This window comes from Strix aluco, chromosome 7 (assembly GCF_031877795.1).
Source record: "Strix aluco isolate bStrAlu1 chromosome 7, bStrAlu1.hap1, whole genome shotgun sequence".
Lineage (NCBI taxonomy): Eukaryota > Metazoa > Chordata > Aves > Strigiformes > Strigidae > Strix > Strix aluco.
In genome coordinates this window covers 1,656,338-1,673,965 of record NC_133937.1, presented here as the reverse complement: position 1 = coordinate 1,673,965, position 17,628 = coordinate 1,656,338, and the positions used below count along the sequence as shown (strand labels likewise).

Genomic DNA, 17,628 nt, shown 5'->3' with positions numbered 1-17,628 from the left:
CCCCTCATTTCATCATGTTCATCATTACAATTTGGGTCTAAAATATTAGGCCTTAGATTTTGCTCACGCTCAGAGAATCAAAGTTGTGCAATTATATAGAAGAAACGTTACGTGTGAGAGTAATCACAGCAGAGAGACAGTGTAGAGGCAACAAAGTACAAAAGTATGTGCTCAGCTGCATTTATCACCCGGCTCTGAGGTCGCCCCCACAAACATAGCATTTCAGGTAGGTGGGGTCATGTTGCCACGTGAAATGGGCCTTGCACGTCTGTGAGGTGCGTGGTTGTGTTTCCTACGTGTGTATCCATAGGGGAACAGCTGCTGTTTCCCTTCCACTCACCTTCCTTTCCGGTACGTGCATGCGTGATGCAAACGTTGTTCTCCAGTTCCACGCAACGAGGGCTTGTAATGCAAGACCTGGTTATTAGATTTGCAGGCAGTAACGAAGCTGTCACTCTGAAGAGCGTAGAAAGGAATGGGAACTTTCAGTAATTAAATACGATCCTCTTGTTACATTTGCAACACAATAAGTATATTCTTCCTCCTTCCCCCCTTTATAGGAAGTGTTATAAATTCCAATCCACAGAGAGTAAACTTGGTCTTAATTAGCTTTCTTAATTCGTATCTTAAAGTAATTTGCTTGCAATCTTAGGTAAGCAGTTTTTCTCTGCTTCATGATGTTTTTACACTTATTATCCTTCATTTAAATGGTATCCTTGTACAGTAATTAGAAATTACTGCATATGTTACAGGTGTTCCAGTTTCCCCTCTACTTCCTCTACCCCTACTGAGTTGCCTTAAAAAAACCTATTAAAATACGACACTGAACCATGCATGCTGACATTCTGGTTTTGAATTGCAGCTCACTGCTGTAGATGCGGACGAGGGACCCAATGGACAGATAGTATATGAAATTTTGGCTGGGGATCAGGGAGACTTCATCATCAATGACCGAACAGGCCTTATCACCATTGCTCCAGGAGTTGTATTGGCAGTGGGGCGATCCTATGCTCTCACTGTCAAAGCATCTGATAGTGCTCCTCCTGCGCAGAGAAGGTAATTCATCTTATAATGAAACTAATTTTTTAATCAGTGCTTAGCGGTGCGTAAGAAGTGTGGCACACCCTCATGTCTGTAACTCCGCACTGGAATACAATTCAATGTGTTCACTTTGGTGTAAGGATCACATTTTGGAAAAGTGTCATATTGGAAGTCTTTCACTTTTTGTTCCTTATTTATCTTTTCCTGATAGTACACAATTTTCATTATTTCATTTGTTTGTAATGGTCTATTTCTTAAAAGCTCACACGTTGTGCTGTCATTGTGCATGCCCATTTGTTAAGAGAAATTGAAGTGAAGGGATGTAAAGAAGAAAGCAAGTGAGTAGGGAGATGCTTTTTGCTCAGAATGCAGCTTGCTGTGATGCAGAAAGGATCTGAAATAGCCTGGTTGCTGAGCTGGAGACCTTCTCTCCAGGTGTAGGGTGTGCAAGGCCATCCAGAGTTGGCATGCTGTGGACATACTTGACAAGCTCTGCCAATGGTCAGCAGTGTCCCAGCTAAGACCTAAATTCTCACGTGCAGAATTATTTCTGTTCTCCACCAGCTGATAAAGAAGAGCAGCCTGCAAATTTAGTATGGTTAGAATAGGATGCTCTCATGCTGAAAAAAAATAAAGGTATCGAGTTCCTCTTACCTGCTTCTTTTGAGTTTGTGTTCTGCATATGGCAGTTGTACACATAGGTAATTTCATGTAGAGGGGGTGCATAAAAGTGTTGCTCATGTCCTGGGCCTGGTATTGATAATGTGACAACCTCACTTACCAAAGAGGATGACGGAGAGGAACCAGTAGTTTCCAGAATTTAGATGTCCCACAACCTTTTCTCTTTTCCTCAAATGGGGAATATAAGAAGGAAAGATAACACAAAAGTGGAATTGCACTCATTCTTCAGGACCTGCTGCTTCTGTCGTGTCTCCAAGAAAGCTGCTCATACTGTTGTGCACATATTTATAATTATGATTTCCAATCACTGAAGTATTCAGATTGTTAGATTGTTCATAAAACTAGTGTCTCGTAACACAGTCTTCTGGTTGAATTTTCTTCTCCTTTTCCTCTTGTTTGCTTTCTTGATAAGCCCTCTCTTAGGGTAGCTGATAGTAGGCTTTTAGTAGTCCTGGGGAGGAGATTGTGAAATATTATGCACGTGCTTTTGTGGAGTACTAACATAGTATTAAAGTGGAGGACAAAAATCAATAATGCCACTTCAGAGAGCTTCTGAATCCAGTGGTGTGACCCCAGCAACAGTAGTCCCTACAATACAGCTTTGATTGCTATCAGTTCCTTTTATGTTTGAGAAATCTTTATATTGTCTAAAAATATATACTTCTGATGATGTATGTTGGGAGCACGTACTTCCTCCTCTGAAAATGTCTTTATTGCAATAATCTTCAAAAGTGGAAAAGCTCTCCTTTCTTGTTGCTTCTGCTTGTCTCCCCTTTTGTGGAATTACAGCACGTAATTTGCTTCATAGCTTTTAATGTGTGTTCAAAAACCCACTCCATCCAGGCAGTATTCCTGTAGCTGGGGTGGGTGGCCCCAGGGCCAGTCTGACCTTGACCTGAGGTGAATTTGGGGCCCAGAGCTGGTTTTTCTGTGTTGGTGAAGGTTAAAAAATCAGGGTGAGGGCTACTGGAGCTTCAGTGAGGTGCCATGGAGAAAGAAGGTGGACAACTCTTACTGTCTGGTAAGGGACATTCAGGTCAAAAGATTTCACTGTCTTCCTGACTTTCTTTCTGTAAGGCTGGAAAAGCAGAAATGAGCTGGTGGTGGTTGAAGCAGCCTTTTGCCATTTTACACAGAAAAAAGCCAGGGAGAGCTCATGCGAGCTACAGCTCTGAGGTCTTTAAAACCATCCTTTTACATCTCCTTAGTTCACTTCCTTCTGGCTGTGAGGTGGTTAGAATCTCGCAGTTGGGGTTTTATGAACTTCATACTCCTAATACAAAGATGTCACGTTGTGTTTGGTGGTTCACGTTGCCTTGCTGGAGGCAGTAGCCAGTATTTGAGACTTCTAGGAATGGGCTAGGTCTAGCCAGCCATTACATATCTGTGCAGGCAGGAAGGTGTATGCACTGTAAAAAAAATTAATAAAGGATTTTGATGTAATTTCAAATATTAAGCATTTTTTCCCAAAGCTGGATTCTGTTGCAGGACATACCAGGCTAACTGTAGTCATGTGTAAAGTGGCTGGTATTTATTTATCCCCTTGCTTATGCACAAAGCAAGACCGAACTACTAAACCTGGCTCAGGAGCTGTAGCTCTGTAGCCTTTGTGAGCACAAATCTAAATTGAAATGCATTCTGTGTAGCTTTTTTGCATAGTGTGACACATTAAATTCTTGGAGGGTGACTGTGCATAAAACAAGATATTTTTCTGAGTGTTATTAAAGTTTCTATCTATAGCAAGCATCATTAATGTAAGTTATTGAGGTATATTTAAGTATACTTAGGTACTTTAAGTATATTTAAGTTTATACAAATTATTAAAAGATAAAGTTTGCTTCTTTTAGAACTGAAGTTATAGTTAAACATATAGTGATTAGCAGTTTCTATTATTGAAAAAATAAGAAGAACATCTGTAAAATCAAACAATGTCATTTCAGACCTTAGCCTTTCCACCACTGACCTCGGATTCCTGCACAGTGGAAGCATGTCACTTAGTGATAACAGTAATCTGCCAGATAAAGTCCAATCTGGAAAATACCTGATCGTGAGATGATTATTGCACACAGTGAAAAAGTACACTTTGTCTTTGACTTGTATATGCAGAGATTGTTTGGCCAAAGATATATTGGTTCACATGTATATAAATATATTCATGATATATATGATATAGTTGTATGTGGAAAGCACACATAAGTAAAGCAGAGACAGGGGTGCAATCTCAGTGGCTTGTTGACCATGCTTTCCTTTGTGTTGCCATTTAGCTGGGGTAATGTAAAAGCCATATTTCCATGCTTGTGTGAGTTTGTGAGCACAATTCAGTTCCTGAGCCTCTGTTCTGTTCTCGGTGTATTCACCTGTCCCTGCAGTGTTAAAACAGCAACTGCAATTGTTGGAAGGCTCAGCTCTGTCTCCTTTCATTCCCCATGGCAAAGTAGATTTTGCTAGCCGCTTAAATGGCTGTATATAACACAAATAAATGGGTTAAAATTGCAAAATGCTAATTTAAAAATGGATTGGAAATGAAAAAAGTAGCCATTTAATATTATAGTACTTCTAGTTTGCAGACTACTGGTGCTTTACTTCTGTGATCTTATCTTAAAGATTTGAAGAAAATTTGCTTACTGTTGTGGTGAACAGAAACTGTTTTTTTTTAGAGCTTGGTAGACAATAAATCAACTTGGGTATTATTAAGATGTAGCAGGATCAGGAAAAAAATGATACAGAACAATATATTTTTATTAAATACTCAGCAGTGGAAGAAAAATGCACCCTAAACCACAACAATTTGGATGTGTATATCATACACAGACAGCAGCTATCCCAAGAAAATATGCATCCCCAATGCTCAAGTGATATCTTGTCTGCTAATTTATTGTGTTTGTTGTTCAGCATTTGGTGATGTTTTGGGTTATTTTCCCTCCAACAATGTAAGTGTGGAACATCGATTCAGAAAGATGAGTTGGATATGAGGGAGCATTTTAAAATAGAGCAGACAGGAAACTGACTGTAGTTTATAAGGAGGTAATCTATGCCTTTAGTTGTGATTGTCCATCTTCCCCTGATTACACCAGTTTTGTTTATATCCGTTGAGTCAGTAATCTGCAAATTCAGCTTCATAAATGCCCAAGGATATGATAGATGGGAAGACTCTGTCATTGACTGATGCGTTTCAGTGCAAGTTAGGCGCTTTTTAAAAGTTTGATTAAATCAAATAAGGACATGGCTATTACATTCAAAGCAGTAAGATCTTCATCTCCTGTAGCTGTAGATGGAAATGAATCCGGCACTTGCTCCAGAGAGACGTAGCAAGGCGGCATCCACAGCATTGCTGTTTGTGGGAAGCTGGGGATTGCCCTGGACTAGCTGGTAGCCAGGGTTTTGGGGCACAGATGGATGTTTGCTAGGTTGTCATGACATGGCTAGTGGTAGAGCAGTTGGACATTTAAGGATTGTTAGAGTCAACTTGTATATATTGTTAGTATATATGTGGTGGGTTGATCTTGGCCAGCTGCTAGATACCCTCCCAGCCTCTCTCTTCCTCCTCAACAGGACGGGGGAAGAAAATAAGGTGAAAGAGCTCATGATTTGAGATAAAGACAGGGAGATCACTTATCAGTTATCGTCACAGGAAAACAGACTCGACTTGGGGAAAATTAATTTAACTTATTGCCAATTAAAATGGGTTTAGATGGTGAGAAACAAAGACAGAAACTAAAACAACAACTCCCAACTTCCCTTTTATTCTCAGGCTCAACTTCACTCCTTCATTCACAACTCCTCTACCTCTGAGTAGCGCAGGGGGTGGGGAATGGGGGTTACCCTCAGTCCACAACAGCCCCACTCTGCCATTCCTTCCTCCCCACAGGCTGCAGGGGAGTCTCTGCTCTGGCTCCTGGACACTTCCTCCCTCTTCCTTCCTCCCTCTTCCTTCCTCCCTCTTCCTCCCTCCCTCCCTCCCTCCCTCCCTCCCTCCCTCCCTCCCTCCCTCCCTCCCTCCTTCTTCCCCTCCCTCCCTCCCTCCTTCTTTCCCTCCCTCCTTCTTTCCCTCCCTCCTTCTTTCCCTCCCTCCCTCCCTCCCTCCCTCCCTCCCTCCCTCCCTCCCTCCCTCCCTCCTTCTTCCCCTCCCTCCCTCCCTCCCTCCCTCCCTTCCTCCCTTCCTTCCTTCCTTCCTTCCTTCCTTCCTTCCTTCCTTCCTTCCTTCCTTCCTTCCTTCCTTCCTTCCTTCCTTCCTTCCTTCCTTCCTTCCTTCCTTCCTTCCTTCCTCCCTCCCTCCCTCCCTCCCTCCCTCCCTCCCTCCCTCCCTCCCTCTTCCTTCCTTCCTTCCTTCCTCCGTCTTCCTTCCTCCGTCTTCCATGCTCAAAGTTCCTCACACTTTTTTTCCTTACTCTTCTTCTGTTTTTCCCCTTTCTTAAATCCATTCCCCCAGAGGCACCACCAGCAGGGCTGAGGAACTCGCCCATGCCCAGCCATGTGGCTGTTAGAACCAACTGGAATTGGCCATGCCCGCCCTGGGGCAGCCCCAGCCTCTCTCCTCACAGAGACGCCTCAGCCCCACCGCTGCCCCTGGGCAACACAAGTGAGGAGCATGTCTGTCTCCTGTTTGAAGCAGGCGACAGCACAGCAGCTCTCAGTGTGCGCTCCATGCTGGCCAAAATGTGTGGCCAAACTGTGAAAAATGGGACGCACCCAACTGGGCTGATTCCCTTCCTCGTGGGCTGTGGGGCGCGGGCGGCGTGTGTGGATGTGCCCTTAGGGATGGAGCTCCGTCAGCAGCAGTTACCTATGGGTGGGATTTGTCGTTCTGTATTGGGGGTGTTTGTGGTCGTTACCTTGGTCAGTGTGCAGCATGACACAGCCCCTAAAACGTAACTATCTGTCATGGTGTTGAGGCAATGGTCTGCCCAGCTCCGGTCTGTGTCCCGGAGTTATAAAACCTGCTGGCAAAGGGCAGTGGGAAACATCTGTAACACATGGCTTAGTCAGAATCCTGTACAGCTAATTAAAAATATGGATCAGTGACGTGTCGTTTTGGTATTTAATGAACTCTATCAGTTAACACAGAAGCTGTTTCAGCTGTAAGATATCTAGTAATTTCTGGTAGGATTCTCTGAGTTTGCTAGCCTTGCAAGAAGCAACTCATTGTGTGTTCATGTTTTTTTCCACACTCCCACCTTTCCCCCCACCCCCCCAGAAAAAAAAAAAAAAAAGGGATAAAATTTGGGACAAATCCCTTTGTCCTGAAGCGGTTTCTTTCCTGCAGCCTTAAAGACTGAGATTTGTCAAAGGAATCAGGCGGAGGAAACCTGCACCTGCAGTTGTAACACTTGCTCTCCTCAGGATTTTGTCCTGGGGCAAGGGTACTGTTTTAACATACAGGAGAGAAGGCAGATGGGGTAACCAAGCAAAGATGCAAGAAAAAGGTCCCTTTAAGCCAGATTTTAAATCTCTTTCAACTTCAGGGAGACTTTTGTCTCCCTTTCTCAATTCAGAGCTGTTGAATAGCAAGTGTGTCTACAGCACGGTCATTGCAGGGTCTGTGGTGAGATTCAGTGTTCCAAGAAGAGCTCACAAACTGGAATGCTGTTTGCAGGATGTTTGGGTTAGGGGTTCAGTGCAGTTGAAGGGTCTGCTAGGTTTTCTCCGTGGGTTTTGCAGTCTCCTGTATTGCTGTGGCTCACTACTCTGAAGTAGGCTTGGATTTATTTGTGTGTACCACAGTATTGATGCAGCCTATTAGAGAGTTGTGTACATCAGTCTTCTCACAGCATTATCCTCTCCATCAGCATTTTCAGTTCCCTCTCTTCCAAAGAAAGGTAGCAAACCAAACGACAGCAGGGATGCTCCAGGGGCAGATACTGTGCATGGCAGGAGCAGTTACCACCTTGGAATTTGTCATGCACTTCTAGAAGACACAGTATCACCAGGGGATTAGGAGTCATCTTTGTATGTGGAGTTTGCACTGATACCTTACTGCTCTGTTTTTCAAAGAACACTCGGGCTACTTTTAAAGAAATTATTTAGGTTTTCTTCTGTTAATGTGGCAGCCTGCTTTATTTTTGTTGCAGAATGAAAAATACATCCTGAAGCTTGTAAAGGAGCAAAGGGAGGTTGTTAGAGCTAGAGAACACACAGTGTGTAAAATAGACATTGTTGGTTGCCTTGTGTTTGTTGATTTATTGATTTTGACTGGCTTTGACTTCTTTTTTTCCCTTGCATTGCAGGAGCTCTATTACTACTGTTTACATTGAGGTCCTTCCGCCCAACAACCAGAGCCCTCCCCGCTTTCCCCAGCTGATGTACAGCCTTGAAGTCAGCGAGGCCATGAGAATTGGAGCCATTTTGTTAAACCTGCAGGTACAGATGCTTTTGCCACACTCCTTCTGTTTCTGCCCATGCCATGGGGAACCCAGTCCTTGCATACAGAGACTGTTTATAGGGATTGAAAATTATTTAATTGCCAGGAATAGCCCCTTTTACATCGATCATGTAGGAAAAGTGCTGGCTTGGGTATTTCTGTAACTACTTTTTTGTGTTAAATGTGCTAAAAGGCACTATAGGCTGCATATGGGACTCAAGTATATGAGAAAAAAACTCCATGAATGGCTCAAAACTTGAAAGGCCTGCAATTTCTTATGTTAAAATCTCTATATATACGTTTGTCAGCAAATCAGAAGAGCTTAGGACCTTCCGCACCTAATTCACAGGGAATTTCAGCAAGGTTTTTGGAACTCAGCCTTCTTTAGCCTGTGGTTTTTGAAAAGCATCCGAAGATATTTACTCCCCTTGGTGTATGTAGCAACTGCTGTTAACGGGCTAACAAAAAGCAGAGGTCCCTATACTAACTGACCACCCAGTATAGCTCTGCAAGTGGAAGCAGTGAAAGTATATTAGTGCAGTATTGCTTATAATGCTGTATCGACATAGTTTGCAGACCCAGGTTTCTTCTCTGTGTGCTGCTGCATGGTTAATATATCAGCTTTCTCCTAGCTTATTTACTGTTCCCAAAGCTTTTGCTGCATTGTGTTCTGTCCACATGTCTTGAAAGCCAGCTGTGCAAAAAAGGGAGATAAATTACAACTCTTTCAATGTTTTTTGCGGGGATCAGGAACTTTTTATTATTATGAAATCATTATGGCTTCAAGTCTAAAGCAATAAACTCAGTACAGCATGCTCTCCTGAGTGTGGCTCCTGTAAATATTATAACATTATTCAGACTTCATATAAAGCCCTTCAAAGGAAGAAGACTGGAGATACCTGAACTAAACAGAAACCATAGAGAGCAATAACCTTATCTGCTCTAAGTCAGTGTAGCTGTACTGAAGTCTGCTGAACTCAGTGGAATGAGGTCAGTTCCTATCAGCTCAAGTGTGTGGCTCTGTGTGTTTTGCACATTCAGTAAATGGACGGGGGTAAAAAAATCCAAACCAAAGTGTGTGAAATAAAGGAACTCTAATTGAGTCACTGATGCAGGTGAATGGGTAAGTTTCTATTAAAATTGTTATCTGATGAAAGATTAAGATTATTATGGATGGTTAAACTGATATAGTCACCTGTGCCGAGGGAGCATGACTCATTTATCTCAGTGCTGAAAATTAACTTCTGACATGTCTCTAATGCCTGTAGTGAGTTCAGAATTGAAGAGCCATGCTGTTCAGAGCCTTCTCCTCATGGATGGGGAGATGCTTGTTTTTGGAAACCCACAAGAGGAATGGGAGCCAGGAGCATGCTGAGAAACAGAAACATTTGTGTTTACTTGACAGGTGCTGGACTATATGGCTGAAGGCCTGGGTGATCTTTGGAGGCAGAAAAATTATTAGCATGTTTTAGTATTTAAGGATTTTACACAATTTAAATGTGCTTAGAAAATGGACCTCACTGTTGGAATAATCTGTCTCACGAAACTCTTATGTTTCACTAAACCCCAAACATTTTGCTTAGATTTTGTTTTCCTTTCCAGACGATCTTGGTAAAGTATGCTGAGTAAATCTGGGAGAGACAGCCCGTGCCAGGCAGGGCAGGGGAGGTGCAGAATGGTCATGCCAGCTACTCTCCTCCTAGCCAGGATGCTAGCGAGCACTTTGGTGATGTAGCAGTGGGTGTTTTCCTGCTACATGCCCAAGATCCCTGGAAATTATGAGTTACTGTGTTTGGGAAAGAGTGAAATTCATCAGTTAGTTTTAAGAGCTTTGGAAATGCATAGAAAATGTTGTCTTTACTTCATCGTCGTTACTGCAATGTAGATTTATCTTATACTACCAATATGCTATGCATGACTTGAATTCAGCTAAACAACTTCTGTTTATGAAAATATTCAATTGCTAAATCACAAATATGCGTTGACTTCATCTCTTGGGGATTAGTCAAAGTTTGTATCTCTTGTGGGGCTGGTGGTCCTGGGCCTGAAACGTGGGTCCATTGTCTTTATAGTGCAAGTTCAACTGCCTCATTCTGCATTAATACTCCCATCTGTATTAAAGGACTTTTATTGTGTGGAATATATTTCTGTCTTCATCTTTTTTTATTCCCTGTGTAAAATTGGCCAGGACATTTTAAACATTCATAAACTGAGTATTTAAGCATATGAAATCTTGTGCTGTCTTTTCCAGGCAAACAGAAAGTTACCAATTAGTCACCTTGGGTTTTTTTGTGGAATTTTAACAATAGCTTAAGCTATTGCATATGTCTCATAGGTAATATAGGATATTAACAGACTTCAAATATTTCACAAGTGTTTTCAAGTATAAATTTTCAAAGCGACTTTTTCTTTCATTATCTATACGTTAAGTATTTTGGAGTTAAGATATGTTTTCATTGGTGGGGTAAGGTTAAGAGGTTATGCTTTTATGACTCCCTCTTAATAATATTTTGTTTAGTGTTGCATACAGCATGAGGATTACAAAAACTGGGGGAGAGGAAGCAAGTTACTTTAAATATTCCCAAGTTAGCAAATCGGAAGATCTGCAAAACATCAGTGTCAATAACAATGCAAATGCAGCTGTTTTAAATTTGCCTATTATACTTTAAAATACATGTTCTAAAAATAAAACTTACTTTCTCTTTTTCCATTAAAATTTTTCACGCAGATGATGGAAGGTTATATTTTTTTCTTATACTATTATTTATTTTATAACGTATCCAGTTGATTGTGACTGGTGTTTTAATTAACAACATTTGAGATTAAGTAATACAATATTAAATGATCTCCACAGTATTAATTTGTAAATAAACCTCAGAGTTTATTGCTTGCCTGGGAGACGTTTATTGCTTCATGTTCTGCCAACCATTATTAATTAAAATATGCAAATAGTGTAATTTTTCTGGGAGTCTGCAAAACAGATAGGACTGTTATCACGGTCCAGTTATGTGCTGAACAAGGAAGCAACATGAAATCGTTGTGTACAATTTATGAAGTCACTGTATACAATTAATCTGGAAAATAGTAGGTATAGATTGCTCTTTTATCATGTGCAAGTCTTGAGTGTTTTTCTTATGTACATAATAACTTGCTGTTCTTTGGTTTTAAAGAAAACAGAAGTTTTTTAAAAAATTATAAACTTTTTCCCCTGATTTTTTTTAAGTATGTTGATTGAAAAATACATTTTCTTTGAACATAAGGAGAAAATGAAATTACCTAGAACCAGTCTTTTATTTCTGTCTTTTTGAAAGTCTCCTGACTTGTTAGGAATGAATGTAGACCATAAGCATGGTATCTGAGGTACCCTTAAATGTGAAGTGAGGACAGGATCCCCTGCAGGTAAGGTAAAAAGAATAAGAAGGACCACTAAAGATAGAATCAACAATGTGATTCTGCTGATTTACAATCTGTGATAGTCCTCAGAGATGCCAGCTAGTCAGATTTTCTGCATCCAGTATTTGCATAGTTTCATATTCTTGATATTTTTCACTTGCTTTACTGAGTCAGATCCTGACTGTTCGTATCTTCAGCATAAAAATACTTGAATTCTGCTCACACCCTCTAATGTGCTGGATCCTCCTGTCACTCAGTGCCATCCGTGGATTTTATAAACAAATTTTCTATTCTGTCACTGATCTTGTTAATGAAAATATTGATTGGTATTGGAAGAAATTTACACACACTTTTGCAGAATTTAGTCAATGCTATGTGCTATCCACTGCTGTCTGACCTTAATTTTTATGATCACTTTTATTCTTGCTTAATCCCATCTTCCATTTGGAGACCGTGTTGTCTGAACTTGTTTATGAAAATGTCACACAAGGCAGTGTGAAAAGCCTTACTATGGCTAAGATGCATTATTACATCCACAGCTTTTTCTCTATTTACAAGACCTCTTGTCCCATTGTAAAAGAAGATTAGATTGGTTTGATATCCTTTGTTCTTGAGAAATTTAGCTTTGTGTTATCCATCTCCATATTGTCATCGCAGGTACTTACAGATAATTTGATTGTTTGTGGTTTTCTGGGAATTGAGCTCTACCTGTCTGGTCTGTGATTTCCTGGCTCGTTCCTCTGTGAAGGATGTACCTTGTGTTTGCCCTTCAGCACATTTGTCCTCTGTGAGTTTTCAAAAAAAACCCGTTAATGGCTTTGAGATTGCTTCAGCCTATGTTTTTATACACTAGGATGAATTTCATCAGGCTTTAATTTCAGTAGATGATTTGAAGATACTCTATTTATGTACGTATTCTCTGCCTTATTCTTTCCCTATTCTCATCTGATATTTTACCCCTTTGTTGCCACAGTTAATTTTCTTTGCTGCTTGGTTGCAGCTGAAACACAAGAAATGTTAGCTCTTTGACCTTCTCAACATCATCCTTCCTGCTTTTATACTGTGGCAAGGTACCACATTCCTCGTTTCCTCTTTAACATTCCTCTTTAAACATTTCTTTGTTATCCTTTGTATTCTCTTCTGTTTCTATTACAGTTTTGCCTCGACTTTTTCTGACTTTGTCCTCATATAGTTATTCTTGCTTTTTCTTTATACTGGTCCCCTTCATCTGACATAGGTGCTATTTTCCTATGCTTCCTTTGATTAAGGCAAGTTGGTTTCTTACTAGATTCCCTGCCTGCACAATGTAATAGTTTGTGCTTCTGTTCTTAATGTTGGGGATTTTGTGTGGTGTGGGGTTTTTTTGTTTGTTTTTCTTTTTTTTTGTCTTAAGTACTGCTTTATAGATGGTCAGCCCAAAGATACACAGTGCTTGACTGTGGTCTGCAGGAAATGCTTACAGAAAATAGGTAAGAAAAAGGGTGGTTGTTGAAAGATGAGAAACACTAAAATACTCTCTCCTTGTTTATGTGACCTGTTTCCTAGTCAATCCTATCTGCCCTTCTTTGAATTTGTTGGTTGGACTTCTTGCAATTCTCATAGCAGTGTCTTTATTGTTTTTCCTGCGATAGCATCCTTAATCACTTTGGATTTTAAATGCTAAATAGTTGTAACTGTGAGACAGTTTGGTAGACAGTATTTTCTCTGAAAAGCACCCAGTAGTCTTTTTGGGGAAAATGTGTGTGTACACTTGACAAAATAATAATTACATGGCATATTTATGGTCATTTTTGGAAGTAGATTAGCCAAAGCTTAACTTCAAAAGTAGTTTCCTCAGCTTCTGAAAAGCCTTTTTGTCATCTAGTAGGTGAAATATACTTGTTTTGGCGCTGTTAATATCCCTTCTGAAAGGTCTCATCCTGATCTTCATCCCTCCAAAAGCAAATTATCACGGAGGGTGAGTGCTGCAATGTCTACACTGCTCAGTGGAGCATCAGCAAAAGGATTAGGATTCTGGTAAACCAACAGAAAGAAAAAACTGGAGAAGAAGTGGAAATGAAGAATAGGAACAAAGGAAAAAATAAAAGTTCAGTCTAATCAGTCTGTAGCTGACAAAAATAAAAGGAATTGAATAAAGCCTGTATTTCATACTTGTGATGCTGTGTGTTTATGTGTAGTAGTAATTTGAAAGTGTATTCAAAATATTGTTGTTTCGCTGTACCATAAGAATTCTGACATGCTACAGCTTTATCTTAAGTAGCCAATCTGTAATTACCACCGTCGCCTTAGAAATAGAGAGATTAGTGTTATTCCTGTAGACAGAAACAGAGAAATTAGTGTTATTTCTGTAGATAACTTTAATAGAACTTCAGGGGTTAATTTTCCAGTTTATAAATTGAAGGAAAGAAAAGAAAGCTTTATAACTGACTTAATTTTATCCTCTTTTCTCCTAAAGGCTTTTGATAGAGAGGGTGACCCTATAAGATACCTCATTCAGAATGGAGATCCTCAACAAGTTTTTAATCTCTCTCAAAGGTAAGTGGAAAACGCTTAGAAAATAGACTTGTAACTTTTCAGTCAAGTAAATATGTGGGCTGAGAGCAAAAGAAAAGACTTGTAATCAGACATATTCAGCTGTTCTTTAGATTGGCTCTTAGACGTTAATGAGAGCTCTGTGAATGATATTGCCCTCTGGAGTTTTTCACAGGGGACTATTTATTTATTTTAAACACTTTAGTAGGTAAAACTCACCGAGGTGGAAACATTCTATTTAAAAGACTGACCAGGGATTAATTAAAAACCTTATACTTGTCAGCTCTTGACTAATGACAGGGACGTTTTTTGCCTTAGTTTCCTGCCTTCAGGTGTTTTAGTCTGTAGTGGAAATACTTTTGAGCGTTGTTTTAAAACCTCTTTTCCTTAAATTGAATACCAACTTAAATAGAGCTAGAAAGGGCAGGTGCATTATTAAAATTATAAACACCAGATAGGTCTGTGCCTGTCCCACCACTCCCTTCTTTATTTTACCCAAGCAGCTATTATTTACACTCCAAAGTATCTTTTTTTCATTGCAGGAAGAAAGGAGGGTGGTGAGCTGACTTCCAGTGGTAGATGATCGGACAAAAGTAACCTGGGGCTTATTTGTTTATGATGAGGTTATAATTGCAAAAAATTATTCTAATTTGGTGTGAGGGAGAGGTTGTACTGAAAGAAGTCTCTATATAGACTCTAGGTTACTCACTGTGATAAATCTCCCATAGACGGAGAATCAAATCACTTATGAAACAATGTGAAAAAAGCCTTGAAGATCCCAAGAGATGCTGATGCTGTTATCCACCAAGATTGATGGGCCTCTAATAATAGAGACTTGTCAGGCAAGGAAAGGGACAGCTTAGAGAGAGGAGACTGTTTCATTTTCGTGGCAAGAGCAGGAAACGATGTTGGGCTGCTGGTTTTATTCATCGCTTAGGACAGGACTTTTCATGCAGATCAGGGAACGTGTGCTTTGTTCATCAGCCCAGAGGGAGCACTGGGAGTCATAGCTCCAGCACAGCGCACACTTGTAGGATTTTCTGCACAAGCGATGCTAGCAGTCCTCCCCTTAACATAGAGAAACTTTGTCTGACCCACTCTGTGACCTTTAGAACTTGAAGAACGAGGCGTGTGCCTGGCTACGTGAGAGGTGCTCCGAACGGGGGTTACTCAGTGGGCAGTTGTTTTGTGCAGCTCGTGCTTATCACAGCGCTGTTCACATCGCACCGTAAAAATCGTGGTAGTTCTTCATACCAGAAGGACTTAAAAAACGTGCAAATTCAGGGCGACTTCTGGCCTGCCAGACTCATGGCATAGAAGTTGGATCCTAGGCAGCTCCTGTTTTGTCCATCTTTGGATGTAAACAGCATGACAGTAGCCAGAAGTCAAGCTGTTAAAGGTGCCCTGTGAATTCACAGCTGTGAATTCAGCCTGAAATGAATAAGAAATCTGCTGTTCTCTCTGAAGGCTGCAGGCACGGCACACCCCTACGTGTCTGTCCACGGGCAGTGTTGTAGCAGTTGCAGGTGCCACCTCCCAGGGGCTGTCAGGGGTGGGGGGAGTCCTCCTCCATCCCACCGGCCTCCAGGGCCCCTCACGGAAAGCCTGACACCCCCTGGCACACACCCCCCAGCCTCACACGCCCCGTGGGTCTGAGCACCACAGCACGTCGAGGGTTTCAGCACAAAGTCAGGCGTCTGTTTGTCTTTTTGATCTGTTGCCTCTTGGTAAAAAGGAGAGCTCTTTGAAGTGTTTTCTCTTTCCTGCTCTCCTTCCATCTGTTTTCTTGAAAATTGTTTGTGCAAAGTTTTCTTCAGCCTTTTGCATGTTTTTTTCTAGGTGCTGAAATGTCTCGATAGGAGATTAAAGTAGGATTAATATTAAACAAAGCATACAGATAATGTGAGTGGCATATTAAGGCTACAGAAATTTATCTCAGTGTTACATAAATGCATTAGTAGATACCTTAAGGCCAATGCAGAGACCATGAACATGATTCCCTCTCTTCCTTTTTCTCATCTGGATTATTTTCTTGCATCCTGGAGCATGTCAGTTACTCCCTGTGTAATTCCATAACTGGTGGCATGAGTACTGAGTATTACCCGTTTTACATCTACCTACTAGATCTCTTTTATCCTCAATGTGAGGATTGTGAGATGGTTTTGTTCTTTCTTCTTTCACAATACAACCTGAGCACGATCTGTAGGAATTCAGTACCTCCTTATGTTCCCCAGGGAAAGTGATGGTTAAAAGCTGGGGTATTAAATGAATGTAAGTACGTCTGAATCCTTGAGTAAAACATGGGAGTTTTTATAAATCAGCCTGTCTCTTGAATGATGTTCATCTGTTGAAATGGAAACCGTAGATTGCAATTGTTCAAGTGGTAGGAAGGAGGAGATAAAAAAGGCAATATGAAAGTGGAAAAATACTGGAGAAATTTAAATGGATACATGTAGCTAAAGGTCAGTGTTAGTAAAGCAGTATTGGTTGTCAATATTTTATTCTTATCTCCGCTTTGATTTTTTTTTTGTGAATTAATACCTTACCACAGTGTTTTATGTTATTCACTGTTCCTCTCCTAAACAACTCTTTTGTTCATATTTTATGCCAGTGTCTTGAACAAATGCTGAAAAAATATAGATGATCTATTATGATAGCTCATTCATTTGCAGAAACACCTGGAAATAAGAGAATTGTTAAAATACAGAGCACCGTGTAATGTTTCATGTCAGTTGTTGATACATCTGACTTTTCTACAGCCCTCAAGGAAATTAATGCCTTTCTCAGTAGCATCACTACTGTTTCAACATCTGCTATTTATAAATTATAAAAAGTTTAGTTTAAAAGTTAATTGGTCTTTAGTAATGTAACAATAATATGAATTGAGCTCAGCTGAATATTCCTTAGTAGACGAGAGTAGATGAGACTGAAAGCAAAAATGAGATACGTAGTGTTATTAGTTTGTCACACACAAATTATAGGATAGATTGCTGGAATAAACACCACTTTTATACTCATTGCCTTCTTGTGGGCCATGTGTGTATGCAAAGCTAAGAACTTACTGTTAGTCTAATTGAAGTCTTAATAGTCTAATCCATTATTAATAATCCAGTAATGCTAATGCAAATAGCTAAAAATGCATATATATGTATGTTTCAGTATGTGTATATATATAAAATATGTATAATGTAATTTATTTTATTGATATATGTAATTTTAACATTTCTATATGTATATATACATATATTTTCTTGATATATACCTATATATATTTCGGTATAGCTATATATCATTACATCTCTCTATATAGCTACATATATTTATATTATTACATATATGACTAGATATAAAAAACCACATATACTTTCTAAGGTCTGTCCCACTCTCTGGTGTTATGCTTTACTCTTCCACCTTCCCTTTGAGTCCTCAGGGCAATAATTTCCTCTGGAGCAAGGGGGTCTATGCTGAGTCTTCAGCATCTGAAGTCCTGCCTGGGGGGAGGAGGAATATGATGAGGTTGCATCCTCCTCACTCCAGGATCCATTTGGAGTAATTTTTATGTTTGTTAACACACTCCGTACCACAGTATTCTTTTTTTTTTCCCCCCATCTGTGTCTAAATCT

At 40.2% G+C, this 17,628-nt stretch overlaps 1 protein-coding gene across 1 annotated transcript in view; it reads left to right on the top strand.

Annotated features, from left to right (window-relative positions):
* Positions 1 to 17,628, top strand: part of PCDH15 (protocadherin related 15) — a 459,942-nt gene that overhangs the window by 272,545 nt on the left and 169,769 nt on the right. The window contains exons 15-17 of the mRNA XM_074830171.1: positions 863 to 1,056; positions 7,947 to 8,079; positions 13,929 to 14,008. Coding sequence (XP_074686272.1) covers positions 863 to 1,056; positions 7,947 to 8,079; positions 13,929 to 14,008 — 407 coding nt within the window. The remainder of the gene's footprint in view (positions 1 to 862; positions 1,057 to 7,946; positions 8,080 to 13,928; positions 14,009 to 17,628) is intronic.